The 27,195-nt window shown below is 34.9% G+C and overlaps 2 protein-coding genes across 2 annotated transcripts; one reads left to right on the top strand and one right to left on the bottom strand.

Annotated features, from left to right (window-relative positions):
• Nucleotides 1-783: 783 nt before the first annotated feature.
• Nucleotides 784-1,688, top strand: LOC115624480 (ficolin-1-like). Its single transcript, XM_030519183.1, has 2 exons — nucleotides 784-1,331; nucleotides 1,396-1,688. The coding sequence occupies exons 1-2, from the start codon at nucleotides 799-801 to the stop codon at nucleotides 1,520-1,522; spliced, it is 660 nt and encodes a 219-aa protein (XP_030375043.1). The 5' UTR covers nucleotides 784-798; the 3' UTR covers nucleotides 1,523-1,688.
• Nucleotides 1,689-25,353: 23,665 nt separating this feature from the next.
• On the bottom strand, nucleotides 25,354-26,075 carry LOC115624481 (dynein light chain 1, axonemal). The gene has a single exon (XM_030519184.1). It carries the CDS (start codon nucleotides 26,052-26,054, stop codon nucleotides 25,500-25,502), a length of 555 nt encoding a protein of 184 aa, XP_030375044.1. The 5' UTR covers nucleotides 26,055-26,075; the 3' UTR covers nucleotides 25,354-25,499.
• Between the last annotated feature and the right edge of the window lie 1,120 nt (nucleotides 26,076-27,195).

Genomic DNA, 27,195 nt, shown 5'->3' with positions numbered 1-27,195 from the left:
CGATTTAAATTACTAAAACTGCAAAATGTTGATGAGAAAAGTGTTCATGTCATAATTATTTATATTTTTTATTACCTTATGAACAAATAAAGTGCCGATTAAACAAAAGCAATACAATAGAGAACTTACATGAAATAAAACTAAAGAATAAAAGCAACAAAAAAATTACAAAATATTAATGAGAAAAGGGTTTAAGTTGTTGGGTCCATACTAATTAAATTTTTTATTTATTTTTTATATTTAATTCCTATTTATTTTTTATTTACTTTTTATTTATAATTATGTTTGTTTATTTCATGTAAAAACAAAGTCAATACAATAAATATTTAATAAATATTTATGTTCTAAACTAAAAACTAAATCTCAGAAATATCTAATGACGAATCCAACTCGATGGGAAGATTCTATCAGCCAAACGGCCTGCTATATCCCGATTCATAGGAAAGAGTAGTCAGAGACGTTATTAAAGCTACCAAAAAAGAAATAGAGTTCCAGATATAACAATAAAAAACGCAATTAAATTAAAATAATAATAAATTAAAATACAAATATTTTAACTTAATATTTAATTTAAACAAATATAATTAAAATGCTTGTCTCCAAAGATATTGATGTCAATGCTCTGTTCATTCTGATTATAACATTATTGCAAAATAATGTAAGAGATTAGTTCCATGTTTTTTTTTCTTTATTCAGTTTACCGCAACAAATTTAAATTTCTTCCAACTCAGTTAACAAAGTATCTATGAGCAGTACAAGTCAAATTTTTAAAGCCAACAAACTATAGAAAAGTTCACTATGAGCACGCTTGTGATGCTATTAGTGTTTGCTATAAATGCTGAAAGGACATTAGGAATGTCAGACCCAGATTATTGCAAGAATTTGGACCATCAAAGTGCTGAGATTGTAACTCCACTTTCAAAGGAGAAAAGAACTGTACCCTGCTTAGGTGGTTGGCTCATTTTCCAGAGGCGAGTATTTGGAAACGTCAGTTTTCAGCGCAATTGGGAGGAATACAAGACGGGATTTGGTGAAATCAATGGCGACTTTTGGCTGGGACTGGAGAGTCTATTCGAAATAACCCACACTTGGCCAATGCTACTGAGAATCAAAATGGAGTCGTGGTCTGGTAAAACAGGAGAAGCCACATTCTCAAAGTTCGAAATCATGACTGAGAAGGACAAGTATAAATTAATAAAGGCGGACAACGTTACATTGAGGCACCTAACTATGAGCGCTTTTGGAGGTCATTTTGGATTAGATTTTAGTACGAATAGTCCATGCGCACAGAAATATACTGGAGGCTGGTGGTGGGGTAATTGTTATCATACGTAGGTTGAAGCTGATTAGTAAGCTGATACAGCCATTAATTTCATGTTTTGTTGGCTCTTATAGTAACTTAAATAGTCGGTTTCCGATGGACGATGAACGGTCTCGAAACTGCAAGAAGTGCATGAACTGGAATTACTTTGATGGCGAGCATCCCTTGAAATATTCAGAAATGGCGATTCATCGCAAATGAGACGAACTAGGAACTCACAATTGTGTTTCATTTGGTTTCCAACATTTCCAAAAGTGCTAATTGTGCTAATTGTTTCTCCAAAACTCAACAATTAACGTGGAATTATAAATTGTACCTGTACCTGTATTCAAGGACAATTAAAAATATTTGCCATTTGTTTTTTTAATTCGCGAATTGCTTTCCTGGAATTGTTTGCCATAAATAAATTAATAATCATACAGTATAATAAATATATTCATATACATACGCATTATATAACAAACATCAATATTGCATACTACTAAGATATGTATTTGCAGTACCTCTGACAAAGACATTTCTTGTTTACAGAAAATATGTTATATATTTAGAAAGCTATGTCAAAAGCATGGTGTAATTGTATTTAAAGAGGTATTTCGGGAGCTTTCATTTTAAAAGTACGTCTCTATTATGATTAAAAATATCTCCACTCTATGCACTACGTAATTACTATATCCCTTAGGTATACAAAAATCGGTTTTATCTCTGCTTATTTTCATATACATTTGAGAAAATAATATTCTAATGAAAACCAATCAGTTGATGGCAAAGTTCCTTCAAATCAAAGGGCGATAAGCTAAATAAAGTCATAATTTAGGTGCACTGAATGGGAAAAGAGGAAGTAGAAGCAAGCAAATTTTATATTAATACCAATTATGCAACACAATATATTAGTTGGTTTTCTATAAAACACATATATATGGAAATACATGTATAGTCAAAGTTTTCAATTTTTTTCCTAGTAGAATCAGTTATCAGCTATACTATTACCTTTATATTGAAGTCTACTCAAAAGTAAAAGATAAGAGAGAAAAATGTTCCTTTTCTAGCTCTCTCAGGATGTTAAAACAGGTTTTTTTTATTTTTTTTTCGTTTTAATGGAAGTTTACAAAATATATTCTTAAATGTTTTAAATACATATTTAATGTCAGCATTTGGTTGTCGATTAGCTAAATTTTAGAAATTTACATTTATGCGTTGTAAAGTCGAAGGTAATAGGGTAATAGTGTATCACCTGGAAAGTATTATGTTCTCATGTTGAAGGTATCTTTATTAATGATAAGATAAATCCACATCTCAATGTCCGACAATGTTAGATCTATGTATATCATAAAGCTGTCGTACGAACGATCTCATTTGCAAAGCATCTTTGTTTTTAAGGCTGTTATAATAATATATAAATGCTCTTTCTATTGCTTATTCAGGAATTTTATAGGTAATTTGCTTACACGATTGGTTACATGATTGGCGTCTAAGTAAGGATCTCTATCTTTTTATACTTTGTACATTGTTGTTGTTGCTGCTTTGCACAGACACACACAAACACGTAAGAAACGCATATTTATTCAACACATATGTGCAGAGTATTGTCAAAGTCGAAGTGTTGAAACTGTTTATGACATACGAGTCGTAACACTTTGAATGCCATATCGCAAACTTAAATGGCATTTATACGCCACTTGAGCGTCTAGTTAACTTTTTTGATGAATTTCCTACCATAATTGAAATATATCTTCTTCGCTTATATGGCTCGATTGTCAGTCAAGTTTTTGTCGCTGTCAGCACTCGCCGAATGACAAAATTTGGAGCTTACATATTTTCCAATAAGCAATATTGACAAATGGAGTTAATACAGCAGCAGCCGCCATGGCAACGCCATCATCATCGAAAACAAATTGAGGATGTTGAAAAATTGCACATCACAGTATTATCGTCATCATGAAATCAACAATGTCAGTGCCGGCATTAAGATCAAAGGCGCACGACAAAGGCGAGTAGTTCAGCCACACACACACACACACGCACACATATACACATTCACGCTACTCCTCAATGACACAATGACAATAAAGAAATGGCGCAAAAGTGAGAATAGAAATTGTTTCAAGGCAACTTTTTCAATACATTTTTATTACTTTTCATCTTTCTATTTTATTGAGCCTGCTGTTGAGACCCAACACACAGTTTCATTTGTCTTGTGAGTCGTTCGTTCTTGTCATCTGCACGACGAATTGCTTGTGGAGGGCAAGGCAGGTGTAAGTCTCATATGTAGAGTATACGATCGATCAGTCAGCAAATTATTGCTTAGGTTCGAATAATGGAATTGTTGAATCGCAATCAAGCGCAAAGTGCGCTTATTACAATAATCATATAAAAAGCTATGTTCAATGAAGTCCACATTTTCCACGCTGTGCATTGCATGCAGGCCAAAAATATATAAATACACATAATAATATCTAAACATTGCAATATAGTTTATGCTATAAAAAGAAATGAAAAATCAAAACATATGCTACACACTTACACATGAGTTGTCAAAGCACAACGAACTTTTGACAGTTTACAAACAACAAACAAATAATAAACCAATTTATAACAACAACAAAAATTGTTCTGCGAAAAAAAGAGATAATTTAAATAAATGCAAAATTTATAAAAACCAATGGCCACGAATTTTGGCAAATAACATTTTCAAACAGATTACGCAATAAAGTGTTCATAAATAACACCGATGCTTATTTAGCCCACATGTGCATGTCTCTCTCCCTCTATGTGTGTGTGTGTGTTTGTGTGTGGTGTTTGTTTATCCATCACATAATTAATAGAGCATAAATAATAGCTTTGATTAATGTGCATGTGGATTGTGCGCTTAAACGAGAAATTGGATTAGAAATAATGTGTACATATCTAAATGCATATAAAGGTTTAAAGACTATTTGACGTACGCGATCATTTCAAATTTAATAGTTTTCGAAACATTTTTATAATGCCAAGCCATCTAATGGTATTTGTTAATATGAGAAGTTTCTAGTTTCGCAAGATGTTTATATGTGAGCACTATCAACTCCTTAGATACTTCAAAATAATTTTAATATTGTTTGATTTAGATTTTTGTGCCCTGTAGCCGAAGGCAAGTGTTTGAAATTCTTTAAGGAAATTACAGTTGTGTATAGTATCTGTATAGCAACTAGTTGGATAAAACAAAGGCCATGGGTATGCGATTGTTGATTTTGTCTTAAATGCCAAAGAAGGCAAGCTACACGATGCGAAAAGGCAGCATTTATTGCACGCACAGCGAGAAGATAGAGTGATAGAATTGGCCAGTGCTCAAGGACAACGTGTCCTGCTAGCCAATAAGCTGTAGTAGCAGCAGACTATCGGTATTCAGCAGCCTTTTTAAGAGCAAGGCCAGCAGCCAAATGTCTGACAACACTTACACAGAGAAAACTATATATCTATAAGTCGAAGAAAAGAGGAGAGAAAAGGGCAATTGGAGTTACTATGTTATTTTCTTTTATTTATAATTTTTATTTGCCTTTCGACAAGCGATGCCTAGACTTACAGGCAAGGGTCGTCCGATACGATGGAAACACTTATTTTCTCCCATTAATGTAAAACAGTTTTTGCTCCAATCGATGAGTCTCAAGAAGAAAATTTCCAAATCGTGTAGAGTTTCGAAAGTTATTTCGTACAAATATTGCACAATAATAGTCTGAAGTTATTTGGATAACACGGACATGTTTCCCATTAATGCGAATTACTCAATTAAGGAATAAGATAAGATAATTTTATTTTAATATCAGGTTACCAGTGTAGTCGCTTATGCAGCTCATAATATGTTATGAAGACAGGTTCTCATAAACATCCATATATCAATACGAATAAGTTTCTGGATTGATAATCGTTACATGAAATCGTAGTAGTCGGAGGTCCCCTAACAGCACTCAGTATTATCCACAAGCATCTAAGAACTTTCCATTCCAATAACTAAATATATGTATAACTTCTTACACTATATTTTTGTAAATTTTTCGAAACTTTGTGCTACATTTATATAGTTACTTAATGTACATCTATTTTTGGAGCATGGAGTAAGCAACAAAGTTCATGATATCTGCCCAAAAAATTGCTAACCAAATTGCAGCACACACTTATATGTTTTTATTGCGTTTTATTTAAATTCAATTTGGCCACAGAAATAAACGGCGAAAAATGTGTAAGAAAGTATCAAAACTGCAGTTTTTGCATATGCACCCTTCAGCGCACATAGACAAACATAAAAACTCACATATACTCGGCCATATAGATACGGGAAATGTGCTTATAAAGACGTCATAAAAACCGAGGGCGATTCGCCAAGTAAGCTGCAGAAATTATATGACAAACATCAATAAAGCTGCCAATAAAACTCGACAGAGCATGGCCAACGAAAAATATAAGCGGGTACGAAATAAAAGCAGCATTAAACGCAGTGGCCTTGGAATGGAAATCGCAGCACGGATACAAATATACAATGCACACACACACACACACACACGCACTTCTTCATTACATACTCGTACACAAAAAAATAAAAAATTTGTATCAAAATGTTGTAAAGCAATTGAAACGATACCAGTCGGAAATTTTTGTATAGCAGCATGATGAAAGGGAAGCGTTGCTACATGTACTTATGAGTGTGGTTGTGTATAGTATGTGTGGGGCGTGTGTATGTATATGTGTGTATTATGGGTGTGTGTTGGTATAGGTACTCTCCTCACACATCACATGAAGGCACACATAATTATGCAAACTAATTAAAATACTCATACGCTGCGTTCATCTTGTGCTTCTGCTGTTTCTGCTTCTGTTTCTGTTTCTGCTACTATTTCTTCTACATATTCACGTCCTTTGCTCCCATTTTTAATTAACATTAAGCGGCACGTCGTGAGAGATAGATAAAAAGAGAAAGGGAGAGAGAGAGCAAGAGACAGTGCAATAAAGAGAGGGCAAGGGAAACAAAAATAAAAGACACTCACTTCCGCTTGACATGATGTGGAATGTTGTGCACATGCATTTGACTGAGCGACCGACTGCATGAGTGCATGTCTCCCACTGCCTTTGTGTGTGCGAGTGTATGTGCATGTGTATGTGTATGTGTGCTTGTGCGTGCCATGCACAAATATAAAAGGAAACCGCAGAAACACAAATATAGTTGCATACTTTCAAGCGCCTACACACAAACGCCAGTGAGGCAGATGCAGCCGCAAAGGCTTATACAAATATTTTTGTAAATTACACGTACCAAATACTCGCACAACACTGAAAGCAATACGACAAAATACGATAAGACAGAATACGACAAAAATAAACTTAATTATTGCAAGGAGTGTTGGGAGACCCAGTACAATAGACTGGTATTCCTTCTTATTTCAATTTTCTACCACTAGCCATCTAAATATTTGAATATTCATTTGCAAGCTCCTAAGGACATTTTATTTGCACCGGATTCATATTTCAAACAAATAAAATAAACTTCATAATTGGATGGAGTGTTGGGGGACCCCATACAATAGACTAAGCACTGGTATTTAATCACAACCACAGTATTCTTTATTGAAATACTTAATTTCTTACACTTTACAAACAGTTTCTCACACTTTCATAATACCTTTCTTCATTTTCATAATATATTTCAAATATCTTCCTACACTGCGCCTGACTTCGAACTCTAATAAATCAGGACTGAAAACATAATCACATCTTGCGACTTCTTCTTTAACAAATTGCGTTTTATAAATGATACTGTATATGTTATTTAATTACATCATTGACAGTAGTCGCTTAAATATATAGATTTTTAAAGTACATATATATATACATATACGTCTTATATTACCTAACAGATGTTCCTATTAATATCCCTTTAATTAAACAATTTTAAAAGTTATTTAAATCTACAACGGGCTGTGATATTTAAGGTTTGCATTTAATCAGACACGCCATCGTGCTATTTTCTTTATTTCATTAATTTTAAATCCATAAAAAACCTTTGAAGGTAAATGTAAAAACATTTAAGGTAAACAATGCATTGGCATTGACAATTAATAATTTGTTAACATACAAATTTTATTTGTTCATCAGCCCTTGACTAGTTTTCAAAATATGCCTTCAAATTCTTTAAGTGTACAACCTCAAAAGCCAAAAAAGCCAGCAACACGTTGCCTCTAATGATATGACTAGCGTTGACAGCCCGATTCTGTGCGAGTTGATATTTCTCTATATAAATTTGTACGTTCAGAATGTGTGTGTGTGCAGCCCTGTTTGCACTGTTTGGGGAATAAATTGTTAATTATTATTTGAAAAGAGTTACAGCAGTGCTGCTGCTGATGATGAGCAGCCAACAGTAGCGTCAGCCTCAATGCTGTAAATAGGCAGAGGTGGTGGCCCTAGATGGGAGCACGGGAGGGAATGGGAGGCTGCCTTTCGCTTTTATTTTCCATGCCCCGGCGCCATGGCTTTTGTTGCCTGTTGTGGTCGCTTGGCAACTCCCCAGGCCGCTGCAGGGGCATGTTCTCTATGCACATTACTGTCTGCAGCTATATATGTGCCTGTGTGTATGTGTGTGTGTGTGTGTGTGTGTATGTGTGTGTGGAGGCGTCCTGTGTATTAATGTGGCCTCAATTCTTATGCCTTGTGTCGCCAGTTGCATGCTTGAGCGTGAGTGCGTATGTGCGTGTGTGTGGATGGGCTGGTGGGCGGGTGGGCGAGTGGGCGTGTTCATTTCGAATGCACATCAACAACAAGCCTGTGCACTGGCGTTTCTGTCAATGGAAATGCAGCGAACACACACCCATCTAGAACTCCCATCCACACATGCAAGTAAACAGTAAACCTGCGAATAAGATGATCCAAAGATCATTTAAAAAACCCATCAAGCTAAATCAAATATATTCGCTTTATATCGTGGCATTTAAGTACCGCTTAAGAAACCCGTAAAGTATTGGCAGATGATTCGCTTGTGGTTGAAATTTTGTTCTATATTTCTAAATTTGTGCCGGAAGTTTTATTTGTTTTATTTTTTCTAAGAAAGCAACTACCTTGAAGAGCAATAAAATAGCACAATCCTTATATATCAGAAAAAATTGTACTGGATCTCGAGCCAGCAAAGGCAAAGCAATAAACTGATATATATTATTTATTGATATATATTATTTGTTTATATATTTAATTTATTGATATATATTATTTATTGATATATTTCGATTTCCCCATGACTTCATCTATATATATGGAATATTTATAAGTATGTTGACTTAACGACTACATTAGTTACTTAAAAATTAATCTAAAATCATCTCAATAGTTAGTATAAAACCCAAATTTTACTCATTTAATTGCATAAAGTGTATATAAAAGCTGATCATTGCTCCTTACAAATTACTTTACATTCATTAAATTAATTTATTTTGCTTATATGTACTTTTCTTCATTAAATGGAAAAGTTTATTCCAATATTGTTTCTTATGGGACTGCAATGTAACTTTATAAAAACAATCAGATTTACACACTTAAAAGAAAACAAAATAGTTTAAAAAAATGGAGAAATATAATGTTTTATTAACCTAAAAGTATGGGGTTCTTGGTTTTTTTTGATTTTTTTTCTGTTAAAGATTTATTGTTGTAATGAAAATCCAGTTCAATGTATCCTCCTATACCTAATTTATAATTACAATTCTTATTTAAATTCGTTTTTTTAATACATATATTTAAAAGTATTTTATTTAAATAAATAAAAACCAATCTATTTTTTTCTTATTTTAAAAATACCCTAAAATTTTTAAATTTTTTTAATTGTCTACAACATATAATAAAGATATGCATATATACTTTGGTCTAAGCTATTTAATACACCAATTTTGCCTATTCTAGGTTGAAAACCTTTTTATTTTTTGAATTTCAACAAATAAATTAGAGAATTCGTTTTGAATAAAATAATAAAAGAGGTAGTCTATTAGTAAAAAAAAGTTGTCGTAATAACGAAAACATCGACACTTCTGTTATTGTTAACCAATACTATTGTTTGAAATAATGAAAGCTCTGAATGATATAAGAGAAGTCTAAATTGGCTGATTATTTGCAGTGTTTACTGTACTGTGTGTACTTCCGAAAGCTGCTCACTTTTTAGGGCTGCTATCAGCTCGCTAAATTAAAAGTGTAACATACATGGCGTATGTGTAATATTTTTATTTCACTTGGTTTCTAATTAGGCAGCAGTTGCCTGGATGTCAGCAGTTGGTGACTGTCACCATGCCACGCATTCGCATTTGCATTTGCTTTTAACTAATTTGCTGGCAACGCATGCTGATTAATTTCGTGCGCATTTGGGTCATCATTAGACATCATCAGAGAGAAATGTCAGCAGAGCTGGCCTGTTAATATCACAAACATATGCTCAACGAAAGTTGTTAATGATGTGTGCTACATTAAATATAAATAATAAGGTCTTATTCTCACGATATCGTGCTTTCTAAATATTACATTGAAAATATATTCAAAAACTTTAGGAAAAGTTGTTAAAAGTAGCTAAAATGAACGCATTGATTACCTTCGTGTACTTCTCAGAACTTGTCTTAGCTGCGAATGAATGGATTAATGAATAAATTTATATCTAGCTCCATTGATATTCCTACCATGCAATTTCTCAGCTAGCAAGCAAATAACAGTTCCCACAGGTAACATCAGTTCACAGCTCAACCCCTTAACGCACTTCCTTAATCATTTGGGACCACAAATGGCACACTTTTGCGTGCCATAAGTCCACACATTTGCCAACCCACCGCACAGAAAATCGATCTCAATTCAATTTGTTTGATTGCCGTCTAGATCAAACGAGCCAAATGCCGAACACGTGCCACATTTGGAAGCCACAAGTCGCAGCATGAAAAAATCAACCGAAATGGCAATGGCCAGGCAATAATTGCGCATGTCGTTTTACCTGTTTCACATGCGAAATTAGCTTAAAATGGCAGCGCTAATGTGTAAAACAAAATGCCCTCCAGCCCCCCCAAAAGTCAATGGCATTAATGCCTTTTGATGTTCGCGATGTTTGCTATTCGAAAGCAAAAGGAAAAAAAAAGAAGCGAAACAGACAAAAAACTTTGCAGCGTACGTGTGTAAAGTTGCAAATATTTCTGCTGATATAGTATTTCTCAGAATAGACTTCAAAATAACGCACTGGCTTTAACGAAAGGCATTAAGCTGGCAAGTTCGTTATGCAGAGGAAAGCTTCGAAGAAACTTGAAGGTTGAATCAATAAGATGTTGACAATTTAAAAACATGCTATTTAAGATTTCGAACTAGCTATTTACTTACATTTCTTCTTAACCATTATTCATTACAACTGTCGTGGAAATGCTGTCCGGCAGGTATAAAAGAATAAGCCGCCCGCATTGTTTTTAAAGCCTGGTGTACCTTGGCAACTTTAATCTAGCCGCTTAGCCATTTTTTGTTGCCGTTTAGCCAGACTGTAGGCCAGACACGCGCTCACACTTACACACCCACACACACCCACACACGCAGACACAAATGGACTTGATTGCACTGCATAGCGGCGGGGGTCGCAGGCAACGGCCACAGTGCGGCCATTTTGTTTGTTAGCTTTTTGAAAGCCATAAAAATCGAATGGTGGCATTGTGAACAAAACAAATCGATTTGCTAAATTGCAGTGGCAAGTACAAAGCATTTCCCCCCACACACACACACACTCACAGTTGGTTGCATGTGGCGTCACATGTCCTGTCATTTATGCCAATGACTGCAGCGTGCTGCGGTTCAGCGGTTCGGCGGTCATTTTCCCAAAACGTCGATCGGCTGCACGCACCAACAATTGCGGTTGCCTCGCTGCATTGTGTGCTGCCCTTATTTATTTTTTTTGTGTGCTGTCGTGCATTATAACCCACATTTAAAAATGCAAATAGTAGTTGTTGCTGCATTTCTAAATATTGTTAATTTTTCTTGCGAAATCAGAAACCCACTGTGCCGCTTTAATGCAGTAATTAGCTAATAGTTTGAAATAACATTAAAAACAATGCGCACGCATTTTTTTCTACCACTCCTGCCACTATTTGGCCAAACAAGTTTTCTGCTGTTCACAAATATAAAAACTTTTAATTGCACTTTGTTAATATAGCCTAGAAATTTATCATTAAAATAGTTGAGACTGAGTGTGCAGAATTGATGCTAAAAAATGCAGCATACTTGCAGCGGTCGACAAAGTTCCTCCTTTCGCCTTCTCTGCCGATTAAGAGCAACAACAAGTGGGCATGAAAGTTGGGCGATGAAAAATAATGCAGTACACCTAACACATTGCTGTGCAACAAATTGATAAACAATAATTAAATGGAATCACAAAATAATTACTTGGGGTCTGACTTGGTTCGAATCTTCGCATAAAGCATGATTTTAAATAGAAATTACTTGTAGTCTTAAAAATTATACAAGAGCCGTCCCATATAAGTAAATGTGAAACTGTTGTGTTTTGGCCGATTTGCAACATAATAAAAATTATATAAAAAATAACAATAAATAAATACTTTATTTCAATATTTGGCCAGAACAGGAGAAAGCTGTGGATTTGTTTCTGCAACTTCATAGAGTACAATAAAGTGTTTCATTTGGATAAACATATGTTTTTTTATGTATATGTAGCATGATTACATTTAAACATATACACTGGTTTTCCACATTAACAAAATATATCAAGTACATATACAATTATTTAAGTACATTTAAAATATTCTTATATTTTATATTGAAGCTTAAAAATAGGTCTAGTTTTTAGCCATCGGTCTTCGATAGATTGTTGGTCAGCTATTTATTCTCAATTAATGATGATACATATGTAATTAATCAATTAATGATATGCATATGTAAATGAAATAATTAATCTTTCAGTTTATTTAACAAATTTAATGATTGTCCACTATGAACGGTTTTAAATAAAAAAAACTCTGCTGAAAATATTTTAAGCATTTATTTAATATAAAGCATGACATGACGTCAATAGGAATTAAGGTTGCTATGTAGAACACTGTTTGTACAACTTATTGAAAATAAATAACATAATATAGTATGTCGATTTCTGATGAGAGATGGATATGACTGTATAAATTCACTTCCCCAAACTGATAAATACTTATACTTTGTAAGACCCGACGCATTCTCATATATGTATGTAAATCAATGAGAAATATTATATGTAAATGTAATAGTTTAGAGAAAATTATAAATATAAATTGATTTATTTATTATTATTATTATTAATCTTATTTTTTTTTATTTAAATGGTGCTAATACAATTGCGTGGCTATATTAGTTAGACGATGGATAATCGCTGCTTCGGCAAACCCTACAAAAATGGCAAAAACGCATTGCATTGAAATAAATATTCAAAATATTTATAATACACTGCTTAAGTTAAGGCCGTAAGCCTCAAAATTGTTTTCATTTTCTCCCCCCACCCCACACTCTATCTCTCTCTCCCTTAAACACTTTCTCGCTTGCTTCTTTCATCAAAAAACTTAACAAATTGTTTTTCCGCGCCTTTTCATTGTTTTTTATTACCCGCTTTGTCGCATTTATTTCGCCACTGCCCCTTCTGCACCCCTTTCAGCTGTTGTTTGCTGCCATGTTGTGCATCTTCCTGTTTCCGCCCAAGTCCGAGCCCCAAGCCGGAGCCGGAGCCGGGCCCGGTACTGGGCCAGAGTCTGAGCCTTTCGTGCTTCGTTGATGTGTAAATTAATGTCATTTTGGGGCCAGATTTTGTCATTTGTGCGTGCGGACAGAACAGGACAGGCTGTGCGATTCTGTATTTGTTTTTTGTGTTTGTTGGTCTTTATGTTTTTCACGACTTTTTGCTTGTGGCCTGATTGAATTTTTATTATGTTTTTGCCAGCCTATGGCTTAGCATATTTTTTGGGCGGAGGCAAAAGAACGGATGTGGAGCATAATTAAGGTAATTTTATGCAATACTCTTTTTCATTATTATACGAGTATATTTCCCTCCCATCGCCTTTCTTCTAATTGTTTTTAATTAATTTTTTATGTATTTGGCTGCGCCTGTGGCTAACATACATTACAGCGAACAATTTTTTGGGTTAATTTTCTACGCAAGGCATTCCCTTTTCCCTTTTTTTTTTTTTTTTTTAAATGCTAATCTGTATAAATATGTGTGTGTGTGTGTGTGTGTGTGTGTATGCATTGGTGTATGATGCTCGCTGTTTTCATGTTAATTACAAAACTTTTGCCATTTGCTGTGCTAAAACTATTCAAGTACACCGCCCCGTCAGAGAACTGTTCGAGTACAGAGCGCGCTCCGAAGCACTTTGTGGCATTGTTGTTGTTGTTGCTGCTGCTGCTGCTGTTGCTGTAGCTGCTGTTTATTTGTTTGAAGCAGCACTCTAAAAACAATGAAATGAAATTTGTATACTCAAGTTGAACGGCAGACAGACGAAATTTACGTACGAAACTCATTTAGTTAGCATAACAATAAAGGCGGCTAGCTACGAGCTGAGAGCTGAGAGCAGAGAGCTGAAAACTGCGAACTGATGGGTGATGGTTGATGGTTGATGTTTGATGGCTAAGGGCTAAGGGCTGACGGCATCAACTAGAAGAACTTAATAACCTACTAACAAATACACTAATTTGCACTTGAGCCTAATAATGAGTGAGCCGTAGCCAACAACACCATCATTGCCGCCTGATGAGTGCACGAATAGGTCTACGATGAGTGGGTTAAAGCCTTCAAGTGGCCGGCTGTACAGTGGACTGAAGAGCTGTCAGACTATTGAAGATAATTTCATTTGTTGGTTTGGATTCAACTCTTGTTACTATCGAAATTTCAAATGCTAATGATTTGACAAGCTTACAAATCAAAATGTATTTCAACTAATTTTCATCATCTCTTCTCATTTAATAGAAACTGACTAGATAGAATTTCCAATTTAACACCAACAAAATTATTTGGCTATTGGCGAGCTAATTATATGTTTGTACTGCAAACATGGCTTCGATTGTTATTTTACTTTTTGGAGTAGCTAATTATTTATTTAAACGTTCTTTTAGATCAAATTACATGAATTTCTAAGGACCGTTGAAATACTGAATAATATACAAAGTGTTTTTGCAAGCCTTAATTAATTTCTACTTTTCCTTAAACTACAACTTTAAGTTTCCACTAACAGTTAAAAAGCTTTTTTTTGGTTCTTAAATTAAAGAAAGATTTTCTTAAGTTAAAGGCATTTAATGGCTGTTTTAATGTCAGAATTTTTTGCAAATTACATCTTCAATAATGTCTGCAATCTACAAGTATATAGTAACCAGGCTGCCACCCTCAGAGAAGATATTTGCATTAATGGGTTGATGCTTTTTCAATTTATGCTTCATTTATTTATTTATTATTTTTATTCTCTATTCCTATTATGATTTTTATTATTGTTTACTCTAAACAGATGGGTAATGACTTACTGACTTTAGTCACCATTATGTTTTACTGATGTTGGGAGAACAGTTTAAGAATGGAGTGCGGATCATTATCATATTTTCTTTAATAATATCAAATATTATTCCTGTTTTTTAACCAACAAATGTTGAAAATCCAGACACTGTGAGCAGGCACGGCTCATGTTCATGTTCATCTTTGTGTTGGAATTGGAGTTCTGTTTAGAAAACAAGTGTCTGGTTTGTTATGCGGTTTGTTTCTGGGCATACTTGTCTGCTAAATTCTAATTTGAATGCTGATTTATGCAGCTTAAGTGGCACTGCGTATGTGGTGGGACGAATATCCAGCGCTTAAGGTAAGCTGAAATGAAACAGCAACAGTTGGTTGGAATTGACAAAGTACTAGAGGAACACACACACATATACACATGTATCGTATCTCGAATTCAGGACTTACGAGTATGCCTTTTTGCTGTAATTAAAGCTTTAAGGGCCTAAAATCTAAATACCTTGCAATCATAACTGTTGAGCCTTTAACCTTCCATTCAACTGAAATACACAACGATTTTTGGCAAACGAACCACAAGCAAGACGCAACTCAGCCTTGGACCCCTTTTCATAAGCTACACCAGTTACGGGGCAGGAGCAGGAACAGCAGTAGCAGTAGCAGCAGCAGTAGCAGCTGCAGCTGAGGCTTTTACCTTTTCACCTGGCAGATTGCTCGGATTTTGGGCTTAGCAAGAGCGACCACCACAAAATTAAATGATATACAGTTGAGCGACGTTGAAGGTTAAGCCTGTGCTGTGCTATATTAAATGTCTGTTCAAATACGAGTATAAAGTAGGCAAGAAAAAGGAAATTATAATAAAAAAAAGGCGGTGTGGGGGTGCCATAGAGCTGAGAATAATAACCATAAGCCGTCAAGAATTAAATGCATTTTCATCTCTTTTTTGGATTTTTAAATGAAATGAAAGCGAAATGTGTTGTCGGTTGAAAAACGAGAAACGAAAAAATTGAAAAGGATACGACGAAGGTTTACTTGTTAAGACTTCATGGATAAATGAAAAGGTTTTTCTGTGTGCAAAAGAGCATGCCCAAAAACCAGCAATAGAAAATAGAGGCACTGAGGCATAAAAGTGGCAGTAGCAGTGGCAGAGGCAGGTTAGATATGAAGGATAGCCATTTAAGAGATGAAAAGCTTTAGCTTGTGAGCGAAACCGAAAGGCAAAAAATCAAGTCAACTGACTGATACGAAATGTGTTTTTGTGGTTTTTGGCACTAATTTCATTTCCACAATGGTTTCCAAGAGCAAAAACAGAAACAGGAAATGGATGCTAGTGTATTTTAAATTTCATTAACAAATGTGATTTACAGAAATTAAACAAAACAACGCAAGAATACAACATTTGTTCATCTGCAAATTAAACGACAAACCAGTTTAGTAAGAGTAGCTAATGGAGGACAATCCTTAAAAATTAGAGAAAGCCGCTGTTTATTCTCCTTCTTAAGTGCAGACCATGACTGAATGAATTAAAGGCCATGAATGGTCAAAAGAGGTTTAATTTAGAGTCTAGTCGTTCGTCTTGGCAAATAAAAATAAATGGCTGCCAAGGCCAGGCTACAGTTGACAGCAACATTTGCAAACAAGACAAGACAAGCCAGTTGTTGCTGCTCTTTATCAGGGACAGGAACTGCATTCTAGTTCAGGCTCCAAAGATGAGGAACAACAAAAATTAGACCGCCACCAATTAGTCGACAAAATATATACAACCAAATAAAGTTTTTAACAAAAGTAACTGCTGCGTTATGCTATCTTTTAAGCATATCCTTATTTAATTGTTAGGTAAAAGTTCCAATTTACACTCTACACTGATTTATGAATGTCTAATGAATTGCAAAACATTGCTTTCATTTCTTTAGAGAAATTATGTCTGAAATAAAAGTCCACTAAAAAATTATCAATACATATTGCTATTTTTTAGTATTTGTACAGCATTAAAAATAAATTACATTACATGGTGATGCTTATTAAAAAATTTGATAATACCTGCAGACTGCTTCGATTTTTCCTGCTAAGTAAGCACCCATTCTATAAGTTGACTTTTTCGACGCTAAGCAGACTTACTTTTTTAAAATAAAATAGAAAAAAGCGAAAGCCAGTGTTCAACAGATTCACATCTTTTGATCGAAGCCACTTTTAAAAACAGTTCCGCAATCAGCTTACATCAGATTACCTTCCATTTAGCAAGCTAGAGTAAAACGATCGATGCCCTTTTAATACTAAGTGCCGCTGCTGTCACAACAAGCAAGCGGAAATTTAAATAAATGTACATAAAAAGCTATATTCACTTTGATTCACACTTGTAGCCATTTAACTGAAATTGAAATGAATAAAAGCTGAAATTTTTTTAGCTGATTGCAGTCTTGAGTTTGTTCTAAACATTGTAGCCTGGACAGCATTTGAAGAGGCTGTCAACATAAGCAGAAATTATAAATAAATTCAATATTTTTCAACACAGCTGATACGTGCCTACGTGCCAGTGGAAAATATTCTCACAGTTTCTCTTCTACCACACCGTGTAAATAATTTTCATTAGCTTGATTTAAAACTATTCTCGCACATCTGACACTCAGCTTATATATAACTTATATGAAAATAAAATATCGTCAAAATTGCTAACTTAACAATGCTAATATGGCATTTTCTCGGTAGTATGCAGCTCTTCGCCTAAAATACACAACTAACATGAAATTCGTCGACATACATGCACATCTTTTATAATGCCTTGCTAAGAAAACTACTTAAGTGTGTGTCTGAACAAATCAACTGCAGGATATATTCTTGCAGGCAGAATCGAGGATACTCACCACTAATCATAAAGGCCAGCCACAAGCCGCCATAACAAACAAAATGGCGCACAGCTGGCCTGAAATTGCTTTGTGAATACTTCTGTTGGACTCAACACATATAGTACATATGTGTGTGTCTTGTCTGCCTATCTTTCTTATGTGTGTGTGTGTCTGTGTGTGTGTGTGTGCTTGTGAAAATGATTTCATCTGGATGTGAGCACGTTTGCTAGCTCGGTGGTGGCTACAATATGCATAATTGAATTTTATAACCCAAAAGATTGTTATTAGTAGAGATTTGTGAGTCTCTATGTATGTGTGTGTGTGTGTTTGGTAAGTGTGGTAAGTGTGCAGGTATTGAGCAACACTGGAAACTCGATTCCATAAGACATTGTCTTCCAGTGTGCAAGTAACAGTTTTGAGTTGTTTGACCAGCTGTAGAACGGTAAGAAGCCTTTGACAGTTGTGTGTTGAGAAACTAAATATTACCTACGATTTTCGCAGGGAATTACTCACATATTTCAAATTATTAGCGATGCAAGAAAAGCGAAGGCAAATTTTAAATAGAAATTCCAAAAATTGCAGAAGCTATAGAAATCAGTGGAGATGCATCGAACCGAAACGTTAATGTGTCCCTCCGTGGATCTGAGTAATTCGATCTTTGGATATTGTAGCCTTCTTGCTTTTCTAAGTACTTATATAAGTATGTGTATATTTTACGCTTGGTGTGGGTTTCAAACTCTGCAGATTGCTTTATACTTATGCGATTTAATATGCCCCTGCACCAAGGCCATATTAAAATACCCTCATATTCTAATACTATTAAACCATTCATTAATATCGAAATATAGCGGCGTACGTTAGGCCTTTACAGTACACAGAATTGAACACTATTAACTGAAAGTTTATTGTGGAGGGATGCACTGTTAATAATATATTGAATAGTCTTTTCCCGGAGAACATGCTTCACAAGGATCGGTTTTTACAGTGCTTCGTATATCCTTGCATTCATAGAGACAGACAGGAGTTGCCTATTTAGAACAAATAATCAAGTATTGTGCTATTCATACCATAGTTTATAAATTCTACTCAAAGGCAGATTAATCTTCAAAAATTACTCTTTCAAGCTTTTATTAGAAATAGTGTATGTCGTTTCCAATTTCTATTATATTGAAGCATTTTTTATTTGCCTGCTGATTGTGTCGGCTCTTATCATCGACCAGGCATAAATCACGCGTTTAGTTGCCAAGTGGCTGCCCACCCATCGGCCAGCTAGCAACTACCGCCCACTTGACGCTTTTGCCGTTTAACTGTCGTTGGCCATTTTGAACGTGTGCTTTTCGTTGCTTTGCTTGTTTTCTGTTGCCAACAAAACCAGATGACCAACCAACGACCGAACAACCAACCGAACAAGCGACCAACATATTTAGAATATATGGCAACACTTTGGCAACACGCACACATGCACACGCTGCTGTGCACAACCCTTGACCGCAGCAACAACAACAACAACAACAACAAAAAATGAAGCAACAACAAGAACAAAAAACAAACAAAAAAGATGGAAAATAAAAACAAACACCGGCAATTGCACAACCACAGCAGAGAAACGGAGCTCACAGCCAAAACCACTCGAAGTACACACACCAAAGTGTTGTAGTGTTTTGGTTGGTGTTGTCATGACCAGAGTTGCCACACTACCAGCACCAGCACCAGTAGCAGCATCAGCTCCAGTGCCATTGCCAGTGCCAGCTTCAACACCAACAGAAAACTTGTTCTGTAAATTTTTTATAAGCTTCTGCACACATGGCATTTGGCATTTAGATTTGCGTCAAGTACTTTTTGAAAATAATCGTTTGTAGCGTTTAATATGCGCCAGACCCGACTTTGTTTACAGAAGGTTTACACTATTATAGTGCCGGTAGATGTGCTTATGGCGCCTTAAAATTGTGTATGCTCTAGAACTCAAGGCTCCTAACTAAAGCTAACTTACTTATACCTTGCATATACAATTATAATTGTAAAATTGTGAAGGATATATAGTGTTATGCATATGCTGATATTTACAAATTTATCAACAGAGTTCCGTTTATTGGTAACACTCTCCACCGTAAAGTGTAAATATTTTTTCCTAAAAAAAAAAACTGAAAGTAAATAAAAAATACAAATAAAACTACCCTGCAGCAGCTTTATTCAAGAAATTTGTCATTAAAGGAATAGCAAACGAGCTTAAAATGTAGTTCTACCAAGAGTATCCATTACATTCATAAAATGTGAGTTAAATATATTAAATGCTCAAATTTTATTTTAAAAATGACACACATATGAGTATTAGTTAACAATTAATAAGAATATTTGATGGCCACATTGATGACTTTTTGTGCCGAAAATATTTGCATTTTGTCTGCTTACATCTCAGTGCTAAACGGGCTCTTTCTTGAGGAAATTTCAGCCTTAGAACGTACTCACACACACATACAAGTACATACACACATCTTTTGCCTGTCAAAGGCACATAAATCTATTTCAAGTCTTTACAAAAATCCAGACAAATGCCAGAGATTACATAAAGATTTGGCAACATGATACATGGTGCTTTATATGTCTGTGTCTCTATGCCGCTGTGGTTCTCTAAGTATGCGTTTTATGTGTGTGTGTATGTGTGTATTTGTGTGTGTGTGTGTGTGTGTCAGCAATGGTAACCAACTCACACACACAAAAACAATTAAAGCCTGATTAATAGTTGCAGTTGGCCAACATTTCGGGCTACCTTTCGCCAAGTTGCGGCCGAGTTTGTCTTCTGTCTGCATGCCCAGGCGTGCCCGCCCCCTGCCCCTCCCCCGCACATTACGGCCTTGTGAGTTATGACTTTTGCCACTGCTGCTGCCCAATCCTGCCAATGCTGCTCTGTTTAGCATACTTTTGTGCCCAGACATTTTTCTTTGCTTTTGTGTGTCCATAACCGCAGGCCTCTCGCATTTTCGCTTTGGACCCACGCGCATAAGTCAAATGTTTGTTAATTTCGCGGCGACGTTAACTACGCGCTCTTAACCCTTTAACCCGCGCCTCGCATAGTAGCGAGAGACATAACATAAATTCATTTGTATAATTTTGCAACCGCGCGCGCCGTTTGCACTCCGATATAAATCATTAAATTTTAATGCTTCCCAGGAGATCAATGAACATGACCGCAAATTATACCGAAGCGTGCTTTCAGGCGCATAAAGGATTTTTCCCAGCGTGCTTTATTTTCATTTTTTTTTAAACGCTTTTAAGCATTTTGTTTGATGTAGTAGAGCAGAGTGTACATATCCTGACATATACGAGTATGTGCAGATATATATGTGAGCCGTAAGCCACAAAGTGGTGTAGCTATATAGTTATGGGGGGTGTGGGTGTGTGTGTGTGTGTGGGCGGGAGGCTGCATTCGCCTGAACAGCAATGTGCGGCAACACTTTAAATGTGAAAATGGTCGTGATGAATAAAGGCAAAATGTAAATAATCTTTAGTCCTCAGTGCTGTAAATGAAATTGTTACAAGTGTAGTCCTTAAAGGTTTTCCTGCGAATATATAAGAACTGTAGAGAGGAATTAATATTTATTTCATTAAATATTTTATAAATGAAATTGTTACAAGTGTAGTCCTTAAAGGTTTTCCTGCGAATAGATAAGAACTGTAGAGAGGAATTAATATTTATTTTATTAATTTGTGCAAATATTATTATTTAAACGTTAAGCGCTTAATATCTTATATATTATACAATCGATTCCTAGTTTTTGACAAATTTTTACTATTATAGTCCTTTATAGTTCTTCTGGACCTATATAAGAACTATAGATAGAAAATATTAATTCTATCTATAAATACAAATAAAGAACTATAGATAGTAAACGTTAATTCTATCAATTGTTCTCTAATATCCTATTGGATAAGTGTATGGGTTTTAGGAAGTAGGAAGGAAGTATACTTCGCTATTCTCAATTATATTATTGATTTTGTGTCGTTATTTTAAGAATTATCATGGCATGTCAACTCTTCAGGAAGTTAACAATGCTATTTCTGTTCATGGACTTCCTAAGTTCAACTCTGTACCCGCATATACTTGTAAAACTATTATAAAAAAAATACTGTACAATTTTTCAATCAACTCAAAAAAGCAAATTAATACTTTAAGTTTATTAAGTTAAATTTGTTGTTAAATCAACTCCATAACCAATTTGTTAAAATAAGCTTTCTGCATATTTAGGTTTCAGGGCTTATAACTTTAAAGAAGAAACTAAGCAAACAAGCAACGAATATTTAATTTACAGTTCGCAAACTTAAGTTCTTGTTACTAAGGTAGTAGCTAAAAACTTTCCAAAGTTTGAGTTGCTTAATGAAAAAAGTGATTGCATACTATTAATGCTTAGCTGGAGAGGCTGTTGTTCTTAAATGCTTGCACTCATTACGCATACGCACCGCTGTACACAAAAAAAGCTGTTGGCAACAACAATTTGGAATTTTGCGCAACGCGTAAAAGTGAAAACAATTGTTAGGGTCATAAAAACGATAAGTCGCACGGGCCAATATGTACAAATGCTATTTTATTTGTTTGCGCGCATAAATAATCAAAAACACAGACAGACACACTGATAGATCCACAGACCGAATGAGCCGAACAGACAGACAACTTGGCAAACAAACGAAGCAAAATATGTGCATGTTTGTGCCAAAACAAAGCCGAGATAAAAACATTAAATAAAAGCATAAAATCATGAAGCAAAAAACAAGGCCAGACACGAAAGTTTAATGTTACTTTTATTCCTTTTCGATTTAACTGCAAATTCACAAGTTTTCCGATCTCAGGCATATTTGTGTACTCATATTCGTATAGGCGCTCTGGGCACGTAATGACTAGTGTACGTGTATGTATGTATGTGTGTACGACGCTGCGTTGCTGTTGTTGTTATGCCTTGATAATAATATTAATACACAAGCATGAGCACAATAGTTAGACATTTTGGCAGACAAAAGCGAGCGAGACAATTCCACACTTCACTGCACACAAAGCAAACAAATTTCCAGTGCGGCCAAACATACATGTTTGTGCACACTGCTGGTGATGACAATAGAAGCGGTTCCAAAAATGCCACACGGCGTAGAAAAGTGCAAAAATGTAGAATATTAAATAGAATTTAAAGTTAATATTATAAATACTTGGAAATGTATCATCATGCTGGACACGCTACTAAATCTTCACCCACCGGAGATTCCTTTTTTCATTTATCTGCAGTTTTCTTTAATTAACTATATAGGTAGTTTTTAATTTAAAAGGTTTATTTTGTAAATGGTAAATGTCAGAAGTCTATGAACGCTTCTGACTACAATTGGGTGTGAATCGAGGCATAGCTGACCAATTGGTAAATACAATTTCCCCATCGAGTTGTAGCTGCTTATTAGACATATTTCTAATTTGATAAGATTTTTCGTATTTAGCCTTTAGCTTATAAGGCGATATTTAAACATTGCTGTATTTTTAGAAATAAAATAAAATAAATAAATACAAATAAATACTTCAAATTTAAATTAGGTTAGAAAACTCTCTACGTTTTTACTGAGATTAAGCTATTATATCCTTTAAGAGATTAGATCTAATATTAATTTTAATTAAAACCCATACTATCTTTGTTTATATATGTTATTTTTTTACTTTAATTTACGAGCTGTAGGAACTTCGCTTAGATTTATTAATTGTAATTATATATCATTAATTTTAATAAACTTTCGTTTCCATTCAGTTGGTTAATTAATCTCCACAAGCGCAGAACAATTTGTATTCTGCATTCTAAAATACTTTGGAACTATTAAAGATTTTACTTATTTTATCTTTTAAAAAACATCGTAAGATGGATGGAGATAGTGAAGATATTTAACTGAACCGGAAGTGTTAACTCAATGATATTGCAATGCACATCAATGACTTTGTACAGTTTTATTTAAGCTTAATAGCAATGAGAGCAGTTCATACAAATAAATGTCTTCATTTGAGCAATGAACTAAACGGAATATCTTTCAAAATGATTATTAACGCTTGATTTGTTGTTTATTCTATTAGGTGTGTGTTTCATCAAACTTGAGTGAACGCCCAATAATTGAGTGTTTAGCGATTAATTAATGTACCCTCGAAGGGCTTAAGTATGAGCTATTTCGATATACTCATATACTTATACCTTTGGAAGCATGTCAAAGCATTCTAACACAACTGCACCTGACACACCCACTTCTCTGACATGCAAATTGCACAAATCCGCTCGTTATTTGCAATACATAGATAAAAATATGCAAACAATGCTTCGCTGCTTGCCTTGCCTTGCCTTGTCTTCGCCAGAACAATACAGATTGCTTGCCTTCCCCCACCTGCCTTACCTGCGAGTGTAGTCCCAGCAACAATCAAAGCAACAAAACAAAAGCACTCATCAGCAGAAATGCAATGAAAATTGGAAAATTTGCTGCTGTTTAGCAATGCAAACGAATGAAATACAAGAATAGAAAATGTTTTTCCAAGCAAAAATCAGAGCTCAAATACATGACAAGCCATGGCCTCGGCCTCGGCCTAGCGGCTTAGCATTTAACCGACGGGGGCTGTATTGTGGGTGTGGCAAGCAATTGACAATGCCTAAATAAGTGTGTATGCGAGTTGGTGCATTCCACCAGAGGCACTAGTGTGAAAAAAGAAGCCAACTTCTAGTAGATAGAGCTCCTCTCTGGCTGTGGGCGTTACGTCAAACGTACAAAAGGCGTTGAGAAGCGGAACCGGGCAAGTGAAAGGTCGAAACACACACACACACATACAGACACATGTAGGCTTTATGGTTTTGTGTTCTAAGGACGTGCACAAAAGTACGAATGTATCTCTCGAAAAATACATGAAAAGGGTGGAAGAAACAGGGATATATAAAAGTATGTATCGACATTCAAAATGTGTACATATATTCAATTGGTATTGTAGTATTGTATTATTTTAGAATGTTGAGCTTTAATTTAAATTGTCATTTATTTTTAATACAGCTTTCAGCGGTCAAAACAATTATTTCTTATTTAATGCAAACCTTTCTTTGGGGATAGTTCTCTTATTTTAGAAATGCAATTATTTTCTATCGAATGTTTACTTCAAATGCAGCTAATTCCTTAACTTACTAAAAGGCTATGTATAAAGGAAACTAAACACATTAAAATTATGATTAAAACATGAAAAAATTTACCCTTTATATCCCCATGCTACATATCTGTAAAATATAGTAAAAGCACACAGCTTTCGTCTAAAATTTACAATTTTTATAAAAGTTATTTAAAATTATTCACCAAATAGGTAGTTGTTGAAAATAGTAGTAAATTAGTATCTAATTTTCAGTATATTCTCCGAGCAACTATATCTTCAGTTGTTTTAGAAAAAAAAGAGTTTTTACAAAAATAACATAAATGGATAAATATTCTGCTATTAAACTATCGCTGCAAAAAAAAAATACCAAATAGGTAGTTGTTGAAAATAGTAGTAGATTAGTATCTAATTTTCAGTATATTCTCCGAGCAACTATATCTTCAGTTGTTTTAGAAAAAAGAGTTTTTACAAAAATAACATAAATGGATAAATATTCTGCCATTAAACTATCGCTGCAAAAAAAAAAAAAATACCGTTCGGTGTATCTCTTCCTTTTAATACAATAATATTTCATATTTATCATAGAATGCAATTATGTTTGCCTTTATTGCCAAAATCGGAATTTTATGTATTTAACAATGTTTGCAACTCGAAAATTTAATAACATATTAAAGCCTTGTCCTTATATTGTGAGAAAATCCATGCTCTTTCAAACTAGACATTACGAATGACTGGGTCTCCGTCTAGTTTTTTCAAATTTGGCAAACGCCGTATGGCTTCGGCGTTGAATACAGAAGAGTCCATGGACTCGTGGAGGGTGTTGCCTAGAAATGAAATCTCTGCAAGGTTCGGCGGTATAGCCATTCGCATGAACTCAACCCAGTCCTTGATCAAATTGTGGGAGACGTAGAAGACACGTAGTGCTTTCATTGATTCGATCGGCTTGATTTTCTCAATGATATTGTAGCTAACCCAAAGCTCTTCCAGAGTATCGGCCAGAGATTCAATGCCATTAATGGACTTGAGATTATTGCGTGCCAGACTAAGAACTCGCAAATTCTTCATGCTGCCAATACCACTAATTTTCTCAATCATATTGGAGGACAGACTGAGCTTGTTGCACTCAACCAACGTATTCAGTGTGGGATCCATTTTCTCAATGGGCGGATATTGGAACTGCAGTCCAATGTCCGTGGCCTTCACAGCCTCCTGCTTTGTGCGTTCCTCCCAGCGCGCGAGTGCATCCTTAATTGTTGTCGGCTTGGACATCCTGTGCCGCTGTTTGTTTTTTGTTCGTACCGAGATGCAAACAACTGATTTACAAATGTTGTTTCATGGGCAACCACAAAATCACAGCCTGCTACTGTCTTAGCGATTCGGAACGACAATAAAAGAGAAGTGTTTTAGATTATTGTACCAAGCTTTGCAGTGGACAGATATCTTCAATCCAGTTCCAAACATTCTTGCTGTAGGATCAGAAATAGCAGCTGAAGGTAGCTTATTAAAGGAAGCTCTTGAGATCTTGCGTTGTGTCTTTTTTTTTATAAATTGCCAAAGAAGTCTGACGGTGTCACAGACTTTTTAGAGATGTGTATCAGTTTTCGGTCTATAGTTTCCAAATAAGAATGAACAATTGAGTTAAAGATTACTTGGAGAATTCGTATTTTATTGTAGTTGTATTGTAGTTTTGAGACCATGTCGTTAGCTTTTTAAATAGAGTTGCGCTATTGAAGGGGAAGTTGTTGCCATTACCTGTTTTGACGGCACCCACAGAAGTATAAAAAAACTACAGAAAATGGATTGGCCGGAACTAAATAGTAATGATAATGATTATGCTGATTTTCAAATGTGTTGCATCTTATATTCCAACTTAATCATCGTTACCAAACCAAATGACAAAACAGCTTTCAAAACTAATGTTCTGCCTAAAGCAATTATAATAATGTTTGCACCAAAATTATTTATTCTGTTTCAAAATATTAATGGTTTTTATCAAAGATCTTAATCGGACCTCAACAATCAATTCTTATTTTCAACGAAGCTCATTTTTACAACCATTTTGAATTGTAATTTAGAAATTTTGATTTTTTCCCATTCTAGTTAAGAAATTTTCCAATCTATTTATATTCCCACATTACTATAAAACATTTTTAAGGAAGTTTTTCATTCGGTTGGCAATGAATTTGTTTCAAAGCTATATAGAAGAAAAGAATCAATTCTTCTTTTCAGTTTAGCTCATTCTTTCCACAATTCTTTCCAAGATTTAGAAATGTTTTGGTTAAAATATGAGTAGTTGCTATTATCATATAATTGGAATAGCTTTAGTTCCCTCCAGATACAAAAACACAATTTAATTTCTGCTTAATGATCAATTTTTATAGCTGTGGCCATAATTCTCTTCATATACTGA

Source organism: Scaptodrosophila lebanonensis, unplaced genomic scaffold (genome assembly GCF_003285725.1).
Source record: "Scaptodrosophila lebanonensis strain 11010-0011.00,11010-0021.00 unplaced genomic scaffold, SlebRS2 tig00000059-arrow-arrow-pilon, whole genome shotgun sequence".
Classification (NCBI taxonomy): domain Eukaryota; kingdom Metazoa; phylum Arthropoda; class Insecta; order Diptera; family Drosophilidae; genus Scaptodrosophila; species Scaptodrosophila lebanonensis.
Note: the sequence above shows the minus strand (reverse complement) of the source record. Positions and strands in the feature narration are given on the sequence as shown.